At 38.5% G+C, this 21,742-nt stretch overlaps 1 protein-coding gene across 1 annotated transcript in view; it reads left to right on the forward strand.

The window, feature by feature from the left end:
- ush2a (Usher syndrome 2A (autosomal recessive, mild)) overlaps positions 1-21,742 on the forward strand; it is a gene marked incomplete at both ends in the record, with an annotated part of 210,615 nt that overhangs the window by 15,049 nt on the left and 173,824 nt on the right. The window contains 8 exons of the mRNA XM_079385784.1: positions 144-438; positions 2,084-2,268; positions 4,736-4,957; positions 7,069-7,162; positions 13,240-13,435; positions 14,421-14,551; positions 16,291-16,486; positions 19,695-20,342. Of these exons, the coding sequence (XP_079241910.1) occupies positions 144-438; positions 2,084-2,268; positions 4,736-4,957; positions 7,069-7,162; positions 13,240-13,435; positions 14,421-14,551; positions 16,291-16,486; positions 19,695-20,342 (1,967 nt within the window). The remainder of the gene's footprint in view (positions 1-143; positions 439-2,083; positions 2,269-4,735; positions 4,958-7,068; positions 7,163-13,239; positions 13,436-14,420; positions 14,552-16,290; positions 16,487-19,694; positions 20,343-21,742) is intronic.

The following is a 21,742-nucleotide window of genomic DNA, read 5'->3' on the forward strand; positions in this document are numbered from 1 at the left end:
TAAGGTCACAGGGCATTAACATCAGATGTAGCTGCATAAGTAGTTTTTACAAAGATGTGCTATATATATTCTGGGTCCTGAAGCAAAACCAGTGTAAAAACACAGATGTGAACAATTTTAAATCATGAATTTTTGTATTTCAGAGAGATTGAAGAGGTGTACACTGGACAATTCCCTCACCTACACACCCAGGCGACATGCCGCTGCCCTGCCAGTCACCCCAGAGTGCACCCCCTAGTGGAGAGGTACTGCATTCCCAACGCAGCCAATGATACCACCCATAACAAAGTGCTCCGTCTGAACCAGGATGCCCATCCACTGCATTACATCAATGACAATGACATCGGAACCACCTGGATCTCCTCCGTCTTTCCCACTTTAGAGCTGCTGGACAAAGGAATAACCATTACCATAGATCTGGAGAATGGACAGTACCAGGTACAAACCCACCAATAAGGGTTTTTAGTTTAGCTTCATAAACGTTTAGTTTAAGGAGCATCAAGACAATATATGGTTTAATGCAGTGATTCTTAAAGGGGTCATAAACTGCCTTTTTTATTATTTTGTACTGTTCTCTGAGGTCCCCTTACAAAGTTATTTTTGTAAACGGCCACCACTTTGACTGGCTAACAGTTGTGTATGTTTGACAGCGTACATTCCTCATAGATGGACGCTGCTGTGATTCAGGTTAAAAACCCATAAATACTCAGTACACATCAAACAATCTGTAATAACAGACAAAGCAATAGTGAACACGTAATAAAAACAGTTACTCACACTTGTGTGTTGCGACATTGCTGTCGGATCCAGTGTAGTAGGTACAGCATCGTCTTTTAGTTTCAATCTTTCTGAAAATCCCACGTCGCACTGTGCCTTGTTTGTAAACAAATCCACAGTAAAATGAAGTGAACAAAGGACCAAGTTCTTACTGACGCGGTCTGAAACTTCATTAAAAATAAAGTTCATCCACTCTTTCCTAATGTTGGGATCAGAAGGAAGGCAATGCAAATACAGTTTTTCCACTCATTTTTCCACTTTCAACTTGGCACTGCACAGCATCTTGTTGTGTTCAGAGCCATCTATATCGTTTGATTTCTGCGTAATACTGCCTTGTTTACATGCGGAAAATGGTGGGCGGGGCTAAGCATGCAGTGCTGTAGAGGCAGGCATTGATCTTCTTCTGCGGAGGCTGTGTTTAGCCGTATTATTACATCATAGAGTGGTACATCCCACAAGCTAAAATTTTGGCAGACTGGCTTCAATACAAGTTTTTTGGGTTTTTTCAGACTAACGAGAAAGTTTCGAGTTCTGAAACTTATAGGATGTTTTTATAGCACAATGACCTCTTACTGTATATGTCAAACGATCAAGGGAATTTTGGTTTCTCAGTTCATGACTCCTTTAACTATTTTGACTTCAAGGCCCCACCTTGTCTAGGACAATATTACCTCATTTAGACATTCATATCCTCATGACATTTTAATTATGATGATGTTACTACAACAACATTTTAAGATTTATTGGGGGGCCCCCAGAAAGTTTGCAGAGGCCCCATTTAGGCCCTGGCCTCCTGGTTGAAAGCCACTGGTTTAAAGTAAGCTTCAACCTGACGTTGTCTATTTGTGTGGCTGTTTTCACAAATCCAGACACTGTGTAGTGTCTTTTCCATTTGAATACACTAAAGCCGACCTAAAGTCCTTTGTGTTTGTCTGAGTGAGTCGCCCAATAATCCATGTGTCTAAGCCAAGCCGAGCAGAGAGTCCAGCTGTAAAGAAGTAGAGGATTTATGCAGCTCTTCCTCAGTCTCTCCTCTCAATACCAGATAAAACACACCACCACACAGACTTTGAAGTGTCCACTTAGTCAAAGTTGCAACCAGTTTCTCGACAAACTCATCAAAATGAAGCCACAGATGGAGAGAGGGAAGAGTAAAGCAGTGCTTCAAGCTGTTTTTCAAAGCGCCGGCGTGCTTTAGGAGGCCACGGAGCATTGACTGTTGCTGTGCAGATAATAGATAATCCATTGCTGTTTAGTATTTCATGCATATTTCGCCCTCTGTCAATTTTCCATGCTTCCTTTACAGGTTTTCTACGTGATACTCCAGTTCCTCAATGCTCAGCCTGAAGCGGTTCGCATTCAAAGGAAGACAATCGGGAGCTCAGAATGGAAGGACTGGCAGTTCTTGGCCAAGAACTGCAGCTACTTTGGGATGGAGGAAACCGGGCCTTTGGATCGTCCTGATTCTGTAAACTGTCTACAGTTGCCCAGGTAGTGTACACATACACACAAGCACTCTATATGTCTGTTAGTCCATCCACAGGTGCTTCTGACTCTGATAACAGTCCTTGAACTAATGATTCCTGCCAGGTAAGCTGTATCAAAGTGGGTTGAGACAAGTTCCTACTTTGATAAAAGCAGCGAATTGTCGTTTAGTGAGCTTTTGGAGGATCTAGAAGGAGAATGGGGAGGAAAATGCTGCTCTTGGCAGCAGTCCAGACAGCAGAGATACTTAGCTGTTATGGACCACACAAGCACCTGGTTTCACATGCATACGAAAGAGAAAATGAGGACAGTTATTTTAATGGGTTTGGGCCGAGAGGGTTATCGTAACTGTTTATGACAATAAACTATAGTTCATGTGTCTTTTTTTTTATTATTATTATTTGATGGGACATAATCATCATAATTATCCCTCACAAAAGGATTAGTGAAAGGCAATCATGTTTAAATTATACATTTTTCTTTGAGTCTACCTACAGTTATTTGAGGACCCACATTGAAGCACATTGTTTAAATGTGTAAATACATATCTACACTAGTGGTTCTCAACCAGGGGCCAGGGCCCACTAGGGGGCTTCAGCAAACTTCCAAGGGGGCTACTGGATAACTTAGTGTTTAAATAAATCCTTTTTATTAATAAAACCAGATAAAATCAAATAATCTAACTTTGAACTACAAGAGAAAATAGCAATTAGCTATTTATTTTCCCCCTCAATAACTATATATATATATATATAGTTTTTTTTTATGTTCTTGAAACACAAAATGAATCAGTTCATTTAATATATGAATAATCAGTTTCTGTTCATAAAAAGTTTGAAAACAATGATAGGGGGGCTTACAATCATAAAGGTTGAGAACCAATGATCTACATAACTTCAACATTTTAAGTTGGGTCATGATAAATATGTTTTTAAATGTTAGCTATTCATCCTGCTAAGTTTGGTCCTGCTTGGATGAACGCCATAATGGCCAGAGGTTTCAACACTTTACCTGTCTGAGTATTTTAGTTTACAAACAAAAGCTTCGACCTAGTGGCATAAGGGTCTGCACTTAGACTCTTCAGACATGTCACATCATAGCATGTGGCGAAAGAGAGGGACAGAGAGCACAGGTAGATGGGGAAGAGTTGGAGACAAAATACGTTCTTCACACAGGTTTGTCCTGGATAAGTCTACCAGCATTAGGGCTGAAACGTGCAGAAGCGCTCTGTGGATCTTTCTTGAGAGTGAATAATGCAGTAGGGGCTATACCTGTCCTGATCCCTGGAAAGGCCTCGAGAACTCTCTCATTCACCCCATTTATTCCAGCCCTCCGAGAAATCTCCCTTTCAAACCCCATATCACTAAACTATATTTTAAACCTGTATTAGTGAAATATCCTCTCAGTAGTTCTAAGATGCAGAGAAAAGATGTTTGCTTTTCCAATTTCTTTGATGTTTGTTCATTTCAGTAGCTAGTGACACGTTTCATTTTCAACCTGACAGCGTGTTACCCTGCTATGTCAAAACTTGAAAATCTCGGTCTCTTTCAATCACTCATACGCTCAAAGCTTAAGATGCAGGAATATTATTACTTTTTCTCTTTCTTTTTTTTTGTCAGTAGGATAATATAAAGGGTACATTTTATGTTTGTAACACTTTAAAGGGGTCGTTCACCCAAAAATTACGATACTGTCATCATTTACTCATCGTTATGTCTTTTCAAAATATGCCTGATGACTAATTTTCTTCCAAGGAGAAATATATGAAATAATGCCACAATTTAAGACATTAAGAACTAAATGTATTTCAGGGTTTATACTTTTTGTGACCAATGAATTTGTAGGATAATGGTGATGAATATTAGGTGGCCTTAACTGCTATATACTTACATCAAAAAATAAGTACAATGTACTTATTGTGCTCATATTATATTGCAAGACACTTTTGCTGCTATTGAGGTGGGATACGGTTAAGGTTAGGGACAGGTTTGGTGGTATGGGTAGGTTTAAAGGGTTACTCCACCCCAAAATGAAAATTTTGTCAATCACTTACCCCCATGTCGTTCCAAAGCAGTAAAAACTTTGTTCGTCTTAGGAACACAATTTAAGATATTTTGGATGAAAACAGCACGTGACTGTCCCATTGACTGCCAAGTAAATAACACTGTCAAGGCCCAGAAAAGTATGAAAAGCATCATCAAAATAGTTATTAGTTATTAATAGTTATTAGTTAATAGTTAATATTTTGGGGTAGAGTAACCCTTTAAGTACAATGTAACAACATGTATGTATACAAGTGAATTGTATCAAATTAATCATTTAAATGCAAGTACACAGTAGTTAAGGCCACCTAATATAGAGCTTTGCATAACCTCCTAAAATTATATTCTTTATAGAATTTTTCATGACCTTTTCAGGTCTGGAAATTACACTTGATGCAGATTTTTACATTTGTGTCTATCTTTTGCATCAGCAACATACCTTTTTCCCGTGGAAATATCACCTTCAGCATGCTGACACCTGAGCCGAACCTGCGACCGGGCTACAACGACTTCTACAACAGTGCCACCCTGCAGGAGTTTGTGAGAGCCACACATGTGAGAATCCTCCTCCACAGCCAGTACCACACCCAAGATCCCACGGTTCCTTTCCGTCATCGCTACTATGCCGTGGACGAGATCACCATCAGTGGCAGGTCCGAAACCAACAGCACCCTGACAGCAGTCAACCCCAATCAGCTGTCACATGACACAATCTCCTCTTTTTGCCCCATGATTACTGTTCCCAGTAATACAATTTGACATAATTTGACACACTTTTTAAATTTGATTGGATTTCTGTGTTTGATGAGAAAATCAGTAGGCAGATAAGCAGAATAATTCCGACTTTGATGAAACCAAAAGACTTTTTAGGTTCAAGATCAAGTGGAGATGGGAGACAAATTATGTTTGCTAGTTTGACACAACTGGAGGATCGATGACATGTCTGTTATTATATATCACAGAGAGCAATGCCATGTTTAACACCGATTTTGTCTTCCCGTTAATGGTCTTGTAATTAAGTGTGGATGCCACATTTGGAAATCACTGGCAGGAAAGCTTCAGAACTTGTGTTCTTTCTCTCGGAGGCTTCAGCTAATCAATCTGAAATGTTCTTCTATGTCTCTCAAGAATGTCGAAAATGTTCTTTTGTCTCTTCAGAAGCCGAGACATGGTGTTATACCCATGTATACCTTCAGACATTAAACAGCCACTGTTCTTACGACTATGGTAATTATGTCATTATGCAGGCAGCTATAACTTGGCTCGCTCTTGCTGTGCGAGTGTGTCTGAGTGAGCGAGAGAAGGCAGCTTTAATTAAGAGCTAGTTAAACTGGCACAGACGAAATCGAGATTTAGATACTGTGAAATCTCATCATCCTCTGACATTCAGAGGTGTCCCCCGTCCTCCCCACCTTTTCTCTCTCTTTTTTTTTCCTGTACGGCTCTCTTCTTTCGCTCTCTGAGACATCGCAACAGCTTCGCCGGAGAAACAAAGGCAGAGAACAACAGTAGTGGATTCACCCCCTTAGGGAGACTGACAGTTCAAACCCGCGAGAGGCTGAGAAGAGGATGTATGTGTGTTTGGGGACTAAAATGTGCGTAAATTCAGCCTTTGAGGTATTCTGACAGGGTGTCAAGCTGTGTCTGGGAGCATTAGCGTCTGCTTTACGCTCATACTGTAATAACCTCCAGCAATAACGACAGCCCTCTTTCTTTTCCACTCTCCTCCTCTCTTGTTTGCTTGTTACGTTGTTTGTTTGAGTAGCGGAGGTGAAGGGTGCTGCTTTTAGAGGGAGCCGTATAGAGATGGGTGAATGATAATGCCGAATAAGGGCCCTTGAGAATTAATAATTAAAGCAGTGACCTGCAGGTGCGTGTTCCGTCTGATGGAGACCTGTCAGGTCTGCTGTTGTACATTACGACACGCCGTTGATATTTCCACTGGCATTTATAAATGTTGAATGCGAACGTCCTATTAGCCATGCACAGAGAGAATGAAGGAATGAAAGACTGATAGAGAGATCTAGGGAATGCGAAAAGGGAAGAGGAAGATTTTGTCAGGTGCCGTTGATGTTGCTGACCCTGTTGATTTGTTGAAACCTGCTACGTATTTCCAAGTGGCTTTAAAATGGAACGGAAAATGATTCATTTAGGTTTAAATTAACTATACAAATTGTATTGATAATATAATATTTTAAAATAATTTAAAGGTGACACTTCCTGCAACTGATTTGACATCAGACTAATTTTATATCAACCTAAAACACCAGTTTTTTTTAATATGGCTTAAAATGGTTATTGCATGTTATTCCAACAACAACAAAAAAGTAAAAAGATTGTAATATATTCAAATAAAAAAAAATCTTACTGCTGACTTACTGTAACTAAGCCCTTTTATTTTTCAGCCAATCAGTTTCCACTTTATAAAAATATACAATACAACATACAATTTTTCCATTTTCCATTTAATTTGTTAAATATAACTTGTAAAAATGAAAATATCCCATTTAATTTAGAAATGTCACATTATTATTATTTCATGTATCCTAGTGAAGAATTAACTCAAATCGTATCAACATAATCTGCATTATCATCACATCCTGTTCTTTGAGCTAATTCTTCGATCTCACCCGATTTCTGTTTACTGTATTAATGTAAATCCAGATTCCGGCTTTGGGTACCAGTTCCATTATATGTATGAGAAGAACAACGATGAAGGTTCTCCAGAAGGATGTGGCTTCTAATTGTGTCTTTGTCCCCTTAGGTGTGAGTGCCATGGCCATGCAGACAGCTGTGACACTAGTGTGAGTCCGTACCGCTGCGCCTGCCTCCCAGAAAGCCACACACATGGAGCTAATGTGAGTCCCACAGGGGAGGCCCCCTTTTAATTAACCACTTCCCTTTAATGACGTGCAAGAGTCCTCTTTAATGAACAGCACACTCAAAAATAGGCTTTAATGGAATGACAGAGAAAAAAAAAGCAGTGAGAGAGGAGGAGGAAGAGGAAAACAAGAGACAGAAAGATCATTCACACAAATCTCCAGTTTCCTGATGGAAAGAGCTAGAAGTAGTGGAAAAAAGAAAGGGGAAGAAGAGAAGGAAGTGGTTTTGTGGGCAGCAGTGCTCTAATCGTCCCGTCCCATCAGCCCCTGGGTGTCTTGATGATGAGTCCAGCAAAGGTAATTATATCTCAGGGAAAGCTCTGATGACATAAGGCTACAGTACTCACACTTTTCAAGAATGCCAATGTTGGGAAGCTACTTTAAAACTGTAGTTTGCCAAGCTACTCAGAATTTAAGAGAGAAAAAAATGTGCCACAAAGGGCTTTTTAAAATTTATATACTGCATATAAATTTTCATGAACCATTCGAATAAACTGTTAAAAGCTATATATGAGAGAGAGCAACTGATTCAGTGATTTTTCTGGTGCTAAATATAAGAAAAAAGTTAATTGAGTCCAAACTGATTCACTACAATGAATCAAACCTTCTCACCATATTTAGGTGAATCGTTTCAATTTAGTGAATCGGATCACTAGAATGAATCAGATTTTTAGAGAAAGAGCCTTTTTAGGCAAACCGATTCACTAAAATGAATCAGACATTCCTAAATATGATAGAGGAACATTTTGGACAAACTGATTCAGTAGATGGGACCATTTAGAATGAACTGAATTACTTAAACGAATCAAACCTTTTGACACTACATTTGCGAAGAAAGACCGTTTAGGAAAGAGTGTTTGATTTATAGCTTCAGCAAAGCAGTGTGCGCAATACAATATGACATTAAAAGCACATATATAACATTTGATTGCGTTAGCCTGTTGTTGGCAAAACAAGCCACATTGTTTGACAACTGTAACGGTCACTCTACTGAAAAATGTAGTTTTTGTAAACTGTATTTGAAGAACTGGTTTTGGCAAAATAAAAGCCAATAGTCTTTTCAGTATTCTCCATCTTTTCCGATCCTCTCTGGAATCTCTTCGCAGTTCATCCTATTGAGAATCTGCACTGTCCAGATCGCTGCATATAATTCTGAACATTGGGAGCAAGTCCCAGGATTAAACTTTTAAACCTGATGTTTGGTGATTTAAATTATTCACCAGATGTCATGCATTATTCAGGGCCAGACACGACACACTCTCTACTGCTGCTACTGTTGTTGTTTTCACTGAAACAAACAAGGGCCACATCTAACACGTAGATGCTGAAAAGTGTGTGTGTAAATATGATAAATATGAGTTGTCTCACTGCTCTAAACGCCCCTAGACCCAAACACCTGGCTTCGATGAGGGACTGTCGCCTGCCCCGGAGCTATCTGCTGTGTTTGCTTACTAGCTCTGAGACATAGACCTAGGCTGGCCCTACTAATGTTTGCTTCCTCGTAATATTCCAGCCAGAGCAGTTGCACATGGAGTGAACTGATTGTCACTGAGTGGGAGCGGCAGTGTTGGAGGTCACATGTATGTGACGTGGGACATTCGTGTCATTCACGTTCCACAGAGAACATTTCGATGTGTCCTTGTTGATGCCTCAGCCACATTCCACAGCATTCAGCCCTCAGAAGCCATTCAGACAATGTCTAATAACAAATCTTCATCTTCTGTCTTTGTGTAAGAATGTGTCTTCTAGACCACTGAGGTCAGATCCTAATTACCAGCACGGAGAGGAGTGTAGCTAGGTAAAAGTCGTGACGATACTAACATATTCATTGCTCAGATTCTTTTCTAAAAAGTTCACTCTTCATATGTAGCATTCATTTTAGCGAATAACTTGGATGGTTAAAGGGATAGCTGGGGTCGACAATATAATTGGCCCGGTGGCCCGGACGTACTTTTAAAACCGTCAGGGCCACCAGATCGCTCCAACCACTAGCCCGGTGGGGCCAGTAAAAATAATGCCTCGATTAAAAAAAGTCTAATTTCACATTAATTACCTGTGGTTCTGTGTTTTGATTTCTGTTAAATCGTCTCGGTAACCACCGCTAACACGTTACGTGATCCCGACAGCCTTTCACGCTCCGTCTGCACCGCCACCGCCTTGCTCGCTCCCGCGGTTACGCGCGCAAACTGCACACTGCTGCTCAGCACCTACCTATAGCTACTATTAAGCTAGGCTACATGTTTCTGAAACCCACATCACCCGGCCAAACGCCGGGTAAAAAAGAGAAGGCAAGGAAGAGAAAATCACCAGAGGAATTGAGGGAAAGCGAAAGGGAATACAAAAAGAAAAGGCAGAGAAAGTTTCAGCCCCAGTGGCGAGACCGCTGGAATTGGCTGGGCTTAGGGGTGTGCGATATGACGATTTTTGATCGTGGACGATAAAAATGTCTCCACGATCTGCTTTTGAAGAAATATCGTAGTATCGTGCTACAGCACACATTGTGCCAAATACAGTTCTGGCTCCTCCGTCTCTATATACTGTACAACACGACATACAGCAGTAGAGTTACTCTGACAGGACACTGCACTTATTCGCGATCGCAAAACTACATTATTTGCACACAAGCCTTGCTGGTTAAATGTTTAATTTGCGCGCTGGTCTGTCGTGCGCTTTTTCTGAGCGCATACACCTGAAGCACGCGCACTAAAACGCCTGTCTAACAGCGCCTGATTACTCAACTAACTTATTTTTTGCGCTAATACTGTCAAAACACACAAGGTTTACATACGGACTCAGTTGGTTATCTCTAAAATGAAAGTAAATAGTTAAGAGAGAAACAGATGCGTGCCTGTATATTAGATGCGTGCAGCTCTTAAAGGGACAGGACACTAAACATGCTGTCGACTGTCATTAAAGGGATAGTTCACCCTAAAATTTCATTTCTGTCATTATTTACTCACTCACATGTTGTCCCAAACCTCTATTAATTTCTTGTGCTGAACCCAAAATAAGATATTTTGAAGAATGAGGGTAACCAAACAGTTGCTGGTCCACATTGACTTTGATAGCAGGAAAGAAAAATCCTATGGAAGTCACTGAGAACCAGCAACTGTTTGGTTTTCCACCTTCTTCAAAATAGCATTTATGTTCAGCAGAAGAAAGAAACTCATTCAGGTTTAAAACAACTTTTGAGTAAATGATGGTATAAAAATAAAACATTATGACAGAATTGACAGATGACAGAATATTTATTTTTGAGGGAACTATTAATTTAACGTTAACAAAACAACAAAACGCAAAGAGAAAAATCACTCATTCTTGACTGAAAAACTTTAATACAGTTGCTTTAGGAATCAGTCTATGTAGTGTTTTATTTTTATATTTGTTCATTCAATTTCATTGAATGCTCTGCTAAATACACCTATTGTACCTGAAAATAAAGCACTGTTTGTTTTATTTGTATATTATGTGTATTTGTAATTTGTATCTTTGTTCTTATTTTTTAATAAGAAAGATAGAATGATGACAAAGATTTTTATCTTCGCCCACTTTGGCCTAAATATCTGCCATGTCTTTTTTTTTGTTACCTTGAAAGGCTTTGTCTTTCTAGTTTGGCTGTAATGCTCAGACAACTTGTAAAACCAACATGACAAAGAATCGTGATAAAATCGTGAATCGTGATATTTCTAAAAAAAATTGTGATATGATATTTTTCCCATATCGCCCACCCCTAGCTGGGCTACGATCAAGAAAAAAAAGAGGTTTACTGTGAGCTCTGCAGATCAATGCCCACATATGCAGACAAGTAAGTTAGAGAAAAGTTAACGTGTATGAAACCTATGGTATGAACATAATATAATGAATTGCTGTGTGAATACGGAGAATGAATCCTATGCAATAGGTTTATTTGCACTTGTTTCATGTTTTTGCACAGTTTTGCTGCACTTTGCACTAAACCTACCTTAAAAAAAAAAAAAATGTTATTCATGTTGTTCAAGCAAACTGTTCTTTTTCGTGATTATTGGGATCAATACCCAACGCGTTGACCTGGGCCAGTGAACTTCAAAAGACACTGGCCCAGAGGGCCAGTGGCAAATTTCCCTTATTGTCTACCCCTGGATAGTTTACCCCAAAATGAAAATTTTGTCATTAATTCCTTACCCTCATGTTGTTCCAAACCCATAAGACGCTCGTTCATCTTCAGAACACAAATTAAGATACAGTATTTTTGATGAAATTTGTAATTCGCAACTACCACTGTTCAAAGCACAGAAAGGTAGTAAGTACATCATTAAAATAGTTCATGTGTCATGGTACTCTCGTGAACACGTGTTGAAGACAGAGAATAGAAATCATTGTTGAATAACGTTATTTTTGTTTTCTTTGCGCACAAAAATATTCTTGTACCTTCATATCATTACGGATGAACCACTGATGTCACATGGACTGTTTTATCGATGTCATTACTACCTTTCTGACCTTAAACATGGTAGTAATGTTGCTGCCTATGGAGGGTCAGAAAGCTCTCGGATATCATCAAAAATATCTTCATTTGTGTTCCGAAGATGAACGAAGGTCTAACGGCTTTGGAATGACATGAGGGTGAGTAATCAATGACAGACTTTTCATTTTTGGGTGAACTATCCCTTTAATGTCCACCTTTTGTGAACCATTTGATTTACCTAAACCACTTGCATGAAATGATAGAGTGATTTTTAGATGGATTAGAATGGTTTTCTGATTATTTGAGGCTCCGTGAGACAAGTAATATTATTTACAATAATAAACAAATATATTTATTAATAATATTTTTGTAGTTTTGTTTTGTGGTTTTGTTTTATAGCATCTAATTTAGTTAACTGGTGTATCACCAATTGCGGGAGGGAATATTCTCAGCAGTCGCTCTAAATATCAGACATATTCATAATCATATCAGCATTATGAAATATTAGTGTCCCTTCTGCTATAATTACTGATTTAAAGTTGTGTAACCAGCCTCAGTGCGATCCCTTCGGTCTTTTCTAGAGGGACTATAAATGATGGAGAATGCCATTTTGGCAATGCATTGCTAAAACCTTGTGTTTTCAAACAGGCTAAAGGTTAACTGTAGGCTCACTACTGGTGCAGCCACGCGCAGACCTTTCCTGAGGGAGCGTGAAATTAGCCATGGCATTCACAGAGGCCTTTCACACGGGATGAAGGCCCTTTCCTCACTGGAGCCCGGCTCCTCTCCACCTCACACACTGGAGACGAATACAAAACACAATACTTGCGTGTGCTGGTCTCTGTCCTGCACTTTTAGTTTTATGTTTTTAAATTAGTCTACTTATTACCATATTGATCAACTTTGGATGAACACATGTTTGGAACTGGTTCTTTATTTTTTAACATTTAGCTTTGTTTTTTGTAAGGGTAATTTATGCTTTAGTATTGCAAAACTGTTGCACTTACAGTTGCTCTTTCTGAAACTAATTTCTACAATGTGTAAAAATTCAAATCCCTGTAGCATGTTGTCAGACCCCTGATTGGCATAGAGGGCTGTAGTGGCGGGTGGTCTGTGTCTGGCTCTTCCAGCATCCAGCCTGCTGAATTTGCAATTCCCTCCGGGCTCACGGCCCACTACGGCTGCCCAAACAGCAGCCTGACACAGCGAGCCTGAGCAGTCGCTGGGGAATCCTTTGCTTTTTATAATACATTTTTAATCATTTCTTTTGATGCCTCCCATGCTCTCAGTAATTTGTAATGACTGTTATCAAATACTTTGCCTGTTAAAGGCTCAAAAAATTAATTTTTCTCCTCTTGCCTCTTCGCCTCTTTCTTTCGATTGAGATGCTTGTTCGATGAAAGTGTCCTATTAAAATAGTTCAACTGTTGAAAGTCACTTATAATAAATGAGCTGATTTTGCTCTGTCTTGTACATATGGAAATATTGTGTTATTTGTGACTGTGGGGACTTTATCATTGAACCTTGGGGTCGCATCTGGATATTGCTGATAAATGTATATGTAGATGATGTATGTAGATGTGCTCTGATCTTTCACTCTCTCGAACAGTGCGAGCGCTGCTCTCCTCTCTTCAATGACAAACCCTTCAGAGCTGGAGATCAGGTACAGGCGTACAACTGCCGCCCATGCCAGTGCTATGGCCACGCCTCTTCCTGTCACTACAATGCCAGCCTGGATCCTCACCCTGGAGAACACTTCAGAGGAGGCGGAGGGGTGTGTGATAACTGTACACATAATACCACAGGTAACAGCATTTAATGTTTTTTCAGAGAGTGACTGGATTGTAATGTTCCTATTTGTGAAAAGTAAAATTAAATTTGGAAATGTATTAAAAACTCAGATTTTTTAAAATTGTCTGCTTTAAATTAATTTATTATTAAATTATTAAATTATATATATTATATCTATCTTTCTTTCTATCTGTCTGTCTGTCAAAATTGCTATAATTTAAAAAAGGGACAAACTAAATACAAAGACTTTCTAAAATTTTTGTTCAATTTTCAATTTGACCTTTCTCTTGCTCTTGTTATGCTTATAATTTGTGAATGAAAAATGAAATGATGATGAATTAAAAAATGTATTTAATAAAATAATAAAAATGCAAAATCTCAAATATGTCAAATTATTCAATATTTAAAAAAAAAGAAATGAATTTGAGTAAATATTGTGTAAAAATAAAAAAAAGATATATATTATCTAAAATATATTGTCTATCAGTCATCCTGCTCTCTAGATATGCCAGTAAGTTATTGAAAAACCCATATTAGTCAACCTCTAAGACCTATTTCTGTCATATATTTTATAAAATAATTTTGTATTGTTCCAATATGCCATACCTAACAGAAACCCAGATATTTTTCATTACAACAGCTGGAGAAATAGTAGTGATATAATGAAAGCATCAAAAAGCAGAGCAGAAAAAATCGAAATAATGCATCAGAGCGAAAACAGATGGACATTTAATGAAGTAAATCAGGTCATGCTAACAGGTTCATTGTTTCATATGCTGGGCATCAGGCACAGTGGCAGGTAGGGATGAAAGAGGACATTAAAGTGGACACCTTAGAAAATTACACATCTCTCGTCGGACCTCTCCCAAGACTGCAGTTTTTTTAATTTGAAATCATAGTCCTATGATATGATTGAATTTTAATAGGTTGACATCAATTTCCCCCCTCCCCCCACCCATTTCCTTCTACAAGCAGACTGACTTTCTTTGGGTTTTAAAGGCAGGAACTGTGAACGGTGTCGGAGTCTGTTCTACAGGGAGGTGGGTGCACTCCTGTGGGCCAAGGACGTGTGCAAACCATGTGAGTGCCATAGCGCTGGGACCATCAATGGCAGTTCAGAATGTGAGCCGGTAAGTGTAGACATGCACACAAATACATTCATCCACAAAAATGTATGCATTTCCCATAAATAAAGACCCATAGAAAGCAAAGCAGACAATGAATCCCCATAATTCACCACGTTTATCTCCTGCTCTTTGCATTTTTGTATATTAAATATTTTGATTCACTTAACAATAATTTCTACAACAGTTAAGATTACTTAAAGCTCATTTTTAACACTATGCAGATTTTTTTGCCTCTGGTCTATATCTGATATTTGAGACTTTAGGCACATTTCCGAATCTCGAGGTGCAACAGTAGCTCTGCATATGCAAAGGAAGACATCTGAGGCTTTGATAACGATATTGGCCAGTCCCTCTCGAGAGGGTTGCATTGATGTATTGGCTGAGGACTTTAGTATGCTGTTAGTATTCACAACAGCATTTATCAGTGGTTTGATCAGTAGGAAGAATGTAAAAGTGTCTTCATGAGAGCCTCTCTTGGGAGAATTCTCCCCCACCTTTTCCTTTATCTTAGCATCATGAAAGCCATTTTGGAAGAACAGATCCATGTCGATAGATATACTACATGACAAATTCAGAATCAATGGCTGGGTCAGCCCCCTGTTAGATTGTTACCTTATTTAAATGATCAGAATGATTATTTCCTCACATATGGTAATGACTTTACAATGTTAGTTGGGCCATTTCTGTTTGGTGCTGCGTAGGGATGGAGTAATCTCAGCTCATGGTAGGAATTTCTGTAGCTTAAGTCTAGTTTTATTTTATTTGAGTATTTTTATGATGCATATATATTTTTAATTTTCCAACAAGTAATGCTGAAATAGTTTATTTGAGTAAATATTATATTAACTCTGTGTAATAGATTTTTAAAAAACCCTCTAATATTCCAGTAGTCTCTAAATTGAGGAAAAGTTTTTAATAATAATAGTAATAACATTTAGTTAGACTGAATAGAATATTTGCTCTTTTTTATGTACTACTACTACTTCAGCTATTATATTATATTATATCATATTATTATACCAAAATGCGGGTTAAAATAATTTATTAGTAGTATATTTCGTCACACTGCAGGATTTTAACTTTTATAACTTTTCAAAAGCGCTGTTTTTTTTTTACTTTTGTATCAGCACTTAAAGGGATAGTTCACCTAAAAATGAAAAGTCTGTCTTCATTTACTCTCCCTCAAGTTGTTCTAAACCTATATTATTATTATTTTTATCTGTTGAATATCAAAGAAGATATTTTTACAGGTTTGTACAGGTTTGGAACAACTTGAGGGTAAGTAAACGATGAAAAAATATTAATTTTTGGGTGGACTCTCCCTTTAAGCTTCAAGTCATTTGAGCCATAGCCTCTTTTCCCAAAGTTCTGACATAAATAACTTTACCACAAGGATCATGTTAGCTATTCATGTCAGTAGTATCAAATATTCCCTCTTTTCATTAAAACAACAGCTGGTACTTTCAATCCATCCCAAAGAAGTGACCCATTTTGTTAAGCCACATGACCCTCTGCACAATGGCAGCTTTTGAGCTCAGGTGTTGTTACCTCTTCCCCCCATCCCAAACCACTCTGTTCTCTGTAATGGAGATAAAAAGCATCCCGGCAGCCCAGTGGGGATCATCGGGGTGGGGGGTAGAGACAGAGCAGAGCTGCCCATCCATGACTCACACACGCTCACACTGGCCTGCTCAACTTGACTAATTGGAGCCTGGTCACGTGACGCTCTCCTTCCTCCGCAGATCGGGGGGCAGTGTAAGTGCAAGCGACATGTGTCTGGCAGACAGTGCAATCAGTGCCAACACGGATTCTACAAGCTGCAGTCGGCGCTGGCTGACGGCTGCCGCGCCTGTAACTGCAATACCGCCGGGACCGTGCAGCCAGATATTACCTGTCACCAGGACTCAGGTCAATGCCAGTGCAAGGCAAACATAATCGGTACGTATCAAGCAGCATTGCGCCCTCCATCGCTCTTTCGCTCTCTTCTCCCATCCTTCTCTTCCTCTCTCTCCAACTTCTTTATTCTGTCTCTCAACCTTTCTCTCTGCTTCTCTCTGTTAATTCCCACAAAATTGATAAGCTGTACAGGGCAAAAAATAAAAACATAAACAGATGGCTGGAATCATAAATTTAGTACTGTCTCTATGTAAATAAAATAATAAATAATATTTGACGTAACAGCCGTGATGTTCATTTTGATTTTAAAATTTTATATCTTAAAATTTATAATAATGAAAAAGAACCTTGCTTTTAACTTCTTTTAAAGGAATAGTTCCACCTAAAATGAAAATTTTGTCATCATTTACTCACCCTCATGTCGTTCCAAACCTGTATGAGTTGTTCTTATGTTGAACACAAAAGAAGATATTTAGAAGAATTTTGAAGAACCAAACAGTTTTTGGTCCGCATTGACTTCCATAGTAGGAAAAAAAATACTGTTGAGGTCAGTGGGTACCATCAGCTGTTTGATTACCAGCATTCTTCAAAATATCTTCTTTTGTGTCCAACATAAGAAAGAAACTCATGCAGGTTTGGAACAGCATGAGGGTAAGTAAATGATAACAGAATTTTAATTTGGGGATGAACTATTCCTTAAAGTTTATTACTACTGTTTCTTAATCTAAATACTTTAAATGGTCCTGAGGTAGGACAAACTTGCTAAAAATATTCCATGTTGTCTTTCAGTAAGTTTTAAATTAAATATATTACAAAATTATTTTGACAGTGCTTGATATGCAGTTTTTTTTAATAAGAAATGATTCATTTTCTACTTGTTTGCACTTTTTAATTTCTGAAATGAAAACATATGAAGCATACAGTGATCACTCTGCTCTGCTGCATATGTAAATGGCATGATTAACTTGTTTACCATCAGGCTCTTTTTTTTTTTTGGCAAAGCCCTGGTTTTCTGTGGGGGTTTCTTTCTTCACAAATTTATTGTGAGCAGCAGCCAAAAGGATTTTTCTTCCTGCTTTTCCAGGCATTCCAGGTCCTTTGCGATAAATCTGTTCCATTTTTTCTTCTTCTTTGTACCTTTTGAAATGTTTTCTTATGAAATGCAAAATAATGTTACTTAGAAGATCATGTGTATTGCAAAGCCAGGATATCAAGGGCCACCTCATTTTAATTTTGTAATTCAATGCCAAGTTGATTATAATAAACTGCCCCTGTCTTCCTTATTTTTCACGCTTCTTACAAGACCTGCTTCTTTGTTTGTAGTTCCCACAGGTATTTTTCAGAAATTAGATTTGATTAAGGCAATTTATTACCTCCAGCGCGTTTGAGGCCAGCCGCAGCTTCATAAGGACAAAATTTATCAAGCGTCCAAAGTACTCTGCGTACACAATGTGCTTTGAAATGTTGATGTATGAGAATATTATGCAGAAAAGCATTACTGATAAAATGTGGGCTACGCTGGTACACGTCCCACTCCATGGGTGCACCAGTGGGCAGTCAAATGCACATATATAAACTCATACTGGTTAAAACCAAATAAGCTTCAATTTAACAAAAATAATATCTTAAGCTTAAAGATTTACTTACTAAATCTAACAACAAAGTGCAGGTAAAAATAAGCAATTAATTTCTTAATATATTCACAGTTGGATGGCGTGCAGTTACCGTAGCGTTTTGAGAGTTACACAAATTCTCCAACATCCACAAGCCATGCACACAATGACAAATTGCGGCACCTTTGGCGTGATATTATTGGGGTATTCATCTGTGTCACATTGTGCATTTAACATAATGTTGTAATGAGGTTTAACTGTGGGTAGGGAGCAATATATTAATATCTAAATTCATTAAAGTGGAGTCATGTAGCGGAATACACCGCAGTGGAGGAGAGTGGAGTTCTCAGTACTTAAGGCTGTAAACGGTTTGCCCTGTAGGCTCTGCTCTGCAACATTAGGAATAGATTACCTGTCAGAAATATGTATGGCGTATTCAAATAAGCATCGCACACATTTTAAAAAACTTGATATGATTTGATTCCACGTAGACCACTTTTTAGGGTCTCCAAATGAGATGTAATTCTTTTTTAGCCTCATAGTTATTTTTACTTTTTTCCTTTCCATTGCCTTTCTTGGGTCTCTTAATTTATTTATTTTCCTTTTAGAGAAATTAAGTGTTATGCCCGAGGTGAGTCATTCATCATTGGGAAAGGGGCTCACTTAATGATGACATTACCAATTTCGTTTTTTATTCCTTGTGTAATATTTCACTGATTTATTTATTTGTTTACTATGTACTACAGTGAAATGTAGGTTATGATGTAAAGGCCAAGACCAAATAATTTCAGATGTTGAGGTTGGTGGTTTGTGGATGGTAAGGCAAATTTGAATAACTTTAGTTGAACAAAGATAAATGAAATGCTGCAATCTGCAAAAAGAAAACACATATGCCCATATTTTCTTGTTACTAGGGTTCACAAAAATTTACTTGCACATTTTCACATTACGTTTTCTTTAGGAAATGGAGGTTTGTTTCCACCTCAGACTGGAAAAAAGTAAATGTGGGCTTTTTAATTTTTATAGTGAAATTGAGTAAGTATTATTTCACTTTACACAAATAATTTTTGCAAAAAATAGTTGAAGGAATAAATGAAATAGAACACTGGTAGTAATAACCAAGACAATGCAAAATCATTGGCTATTGGCACAGCTCTTATCTTCTTAAAATGTAAAGATTTAAAGTTACTATTTTTGTTCTATAAATTTAACGAAGTATCATTTAAATCTTTCTAGGTAGCTCCTGAAACCTGCTTAAAGGAATAGTTCACCGAAAAAATTGTCATAATTTACTCACCTTCATGTCATTCTAAGCCTGTAGAAGTTTCTTCCTTACGTTGAACACACAAGAAGATATTTTGAAGAGCCAAACAATTGTTGGTCCCTATTTACTTTCATAGTAGAGAAAGAAATACTGTGGAAGTCAATGGGGACCAACAACTGTTTGATTACCAGCATTCTTCAAAATATCTTCTTTTTTGTTCAGCATAAGAAATCAATTCGTACAGGTTTGGAACGATATGAGAGTGAGTAAATGATGACAAAATTTTTGTTTTTTGGTGAACTATCCCTTTATGTACCTCCTGGGGTCCTGGTTGAGAATAGCACTGATAGTGGTCTCCTCTTTTTATACTTAGGTCTAACCTGTGACCGTTGTAACTACGGCTTCAAATTCCTCAATCGCACAGAACCCGATGGCTGCATTCCCTGTGGCTGCGACCCACGGGGTTCTCTACACCAGTTCTGTAATCCTTTCACTGGCCAGTGCGAGTGCAAAGATGGCGTACAAGGCCTCCTCTGTGACACCTGCATCCCTCACTTCTACAGTCTGAACGGCAGTGGAGTCTGCCTGCCCTGCGACTGCAGTCCAAACGGATCCGTTTCTGGTACCTCCTGTGATGCAGTAACCGGACAATGTAAGTGCAAACCTCACACAGAGGGCCGGCGGTGTGACGTGTGCCGGGATGGATACCACAGTCTGGATGGTAGAAACTCTTTAGGCTGTCGGCCTTGCCAGTGTGAGCTCAGGGGCACGGTGAACAGCTCCGATATTTGTGACAAGACCCTGGGCCAATGCATGTGTAAAAACAACGTAGAGGGACTGCGGTGTAATCGATGCTCCTCTCACACCTACAACTTGAGTTCGGCCAATGCCACGCATGGATGTCAACCATGTCACTGTGAACACATGGGCACCGTGCCTACAACCGTGTGCGACCCTGTTAGCGGTCAATGCGTCTGCCTGCCCACGCGCTACGGCCGAGACTGCGGAGCCTGTAAACCAGGTTGGTGCTTTCAGTCTGATTGTGTGTATTTACAAGGTAAATGGTGTATTTTCTAAGCTCATTATACTGTGTTGGCAATGCCAGTGAAGTCACCACTTTTGTTGTTTACCGTGATTCCAAGCCATTGCGCATCGCATTTGAAGTATCTGCGTAAACATCTTTTGAATTACAAAGCGCTCTCTTCTTTTTCTTAGCTAATGACTCCCTCGCATTTTGTTCTTAGCTCTGCAAGCTGCTGCATTGTTTTGTTATTCCTTTTTCCCTAGATTGTACCTGGGAATTGAGTGTGTTTGGCAGTCACTTTGGCCGATGGCGTTTAGCTAGCATAGCTACAGGCCATACCTCATGTACCCTCAATCAACCCCCTCATTGGCTGTTGGGCCAGTGCTGGCCTCATGACTCAAGTGCTCTTCAGGGGGTGGAAATGTTTGCACTTCCCTTATTCTTTGCAGCATAGTAAGTGCTAGAAGTGCACTGCCAGGGGCTCAAGGGTTAGTGTGGCTAGACCAGCTGTACCAGTTGGTCCCTTTGTCTTCATAATGAAGATTAACTCTCAGTGTTTACTGTAAAACCAACTTGCACTTTTACACGCCAAGCACAGTCTTCCAATTCCAAAAAGCTACTCCTCCTTTAGAGCACTGTGAAGACATATAGTCCCTATAGTAATTTGGATAGTTGATCCTATTCTAATACAGTATTGTCCATTAAAAAAAGTTGAGCACAACCCTTAAACCCTGCTGATAAAATTACTTAGACTAGTTTAGACTAGCTTAAAGACCACATGATTTAAATTGGAAATTGTGCATATTAGTCTGTGTATAGCTTGAGGTCTTCTACTGTATATGGTAGTGTAATTGAATGAATGAATGCATGCCATTGATATAATCTACATTAAATAAATCCTAGTATAAGAAGAATGTTTTTTTTTTTTTAATTATTATTAATTTCAAATCTAGGTATGATCAAGTTGTTTATTAGGTGTTCTTTAGGGTATACAAGACTCAGACATAGTTATTTATTAAAAGGTGAACCACCAACATTATGCCTTCCATGTCAAACTGCAATCACTCTTAAAAAAAAATGTATTGGACTGTACTTTTTTTAACATAAATTGACATCGCCAATTGACAAGACGATCTTTACAAATTTACACAACTTTTATTAATTTTGATGTCTAAATACAATTACTAGAAGTAGAAAGCTAAAGTTAGGCTATAAATTAATTACACCATGATCGCATGACTTCAATAACACTACCACTAAGCATCAAACAACTCTTTTAAACTTTATTTCAAATCTGCAAGTTGGAAAGTATGAGTTAAATCCCCAACAACCTCTGTAGCCCCTATGGGTATTACTGGTGTATTTTATGTTGTAGAATAAAATGTGAAAATATCTTA

This window comes from Barbus barbus, assembly GCF_936440315.1.
Source record: "Barbus barbus genome assembly, chromosome: 30".
Taxonomy (NCBI): Eukaryota; Metazoa; Chordata; class Actinopteri; order Cypriniformes; family Cyprinidae; genus Barbus; species Barbus barbus.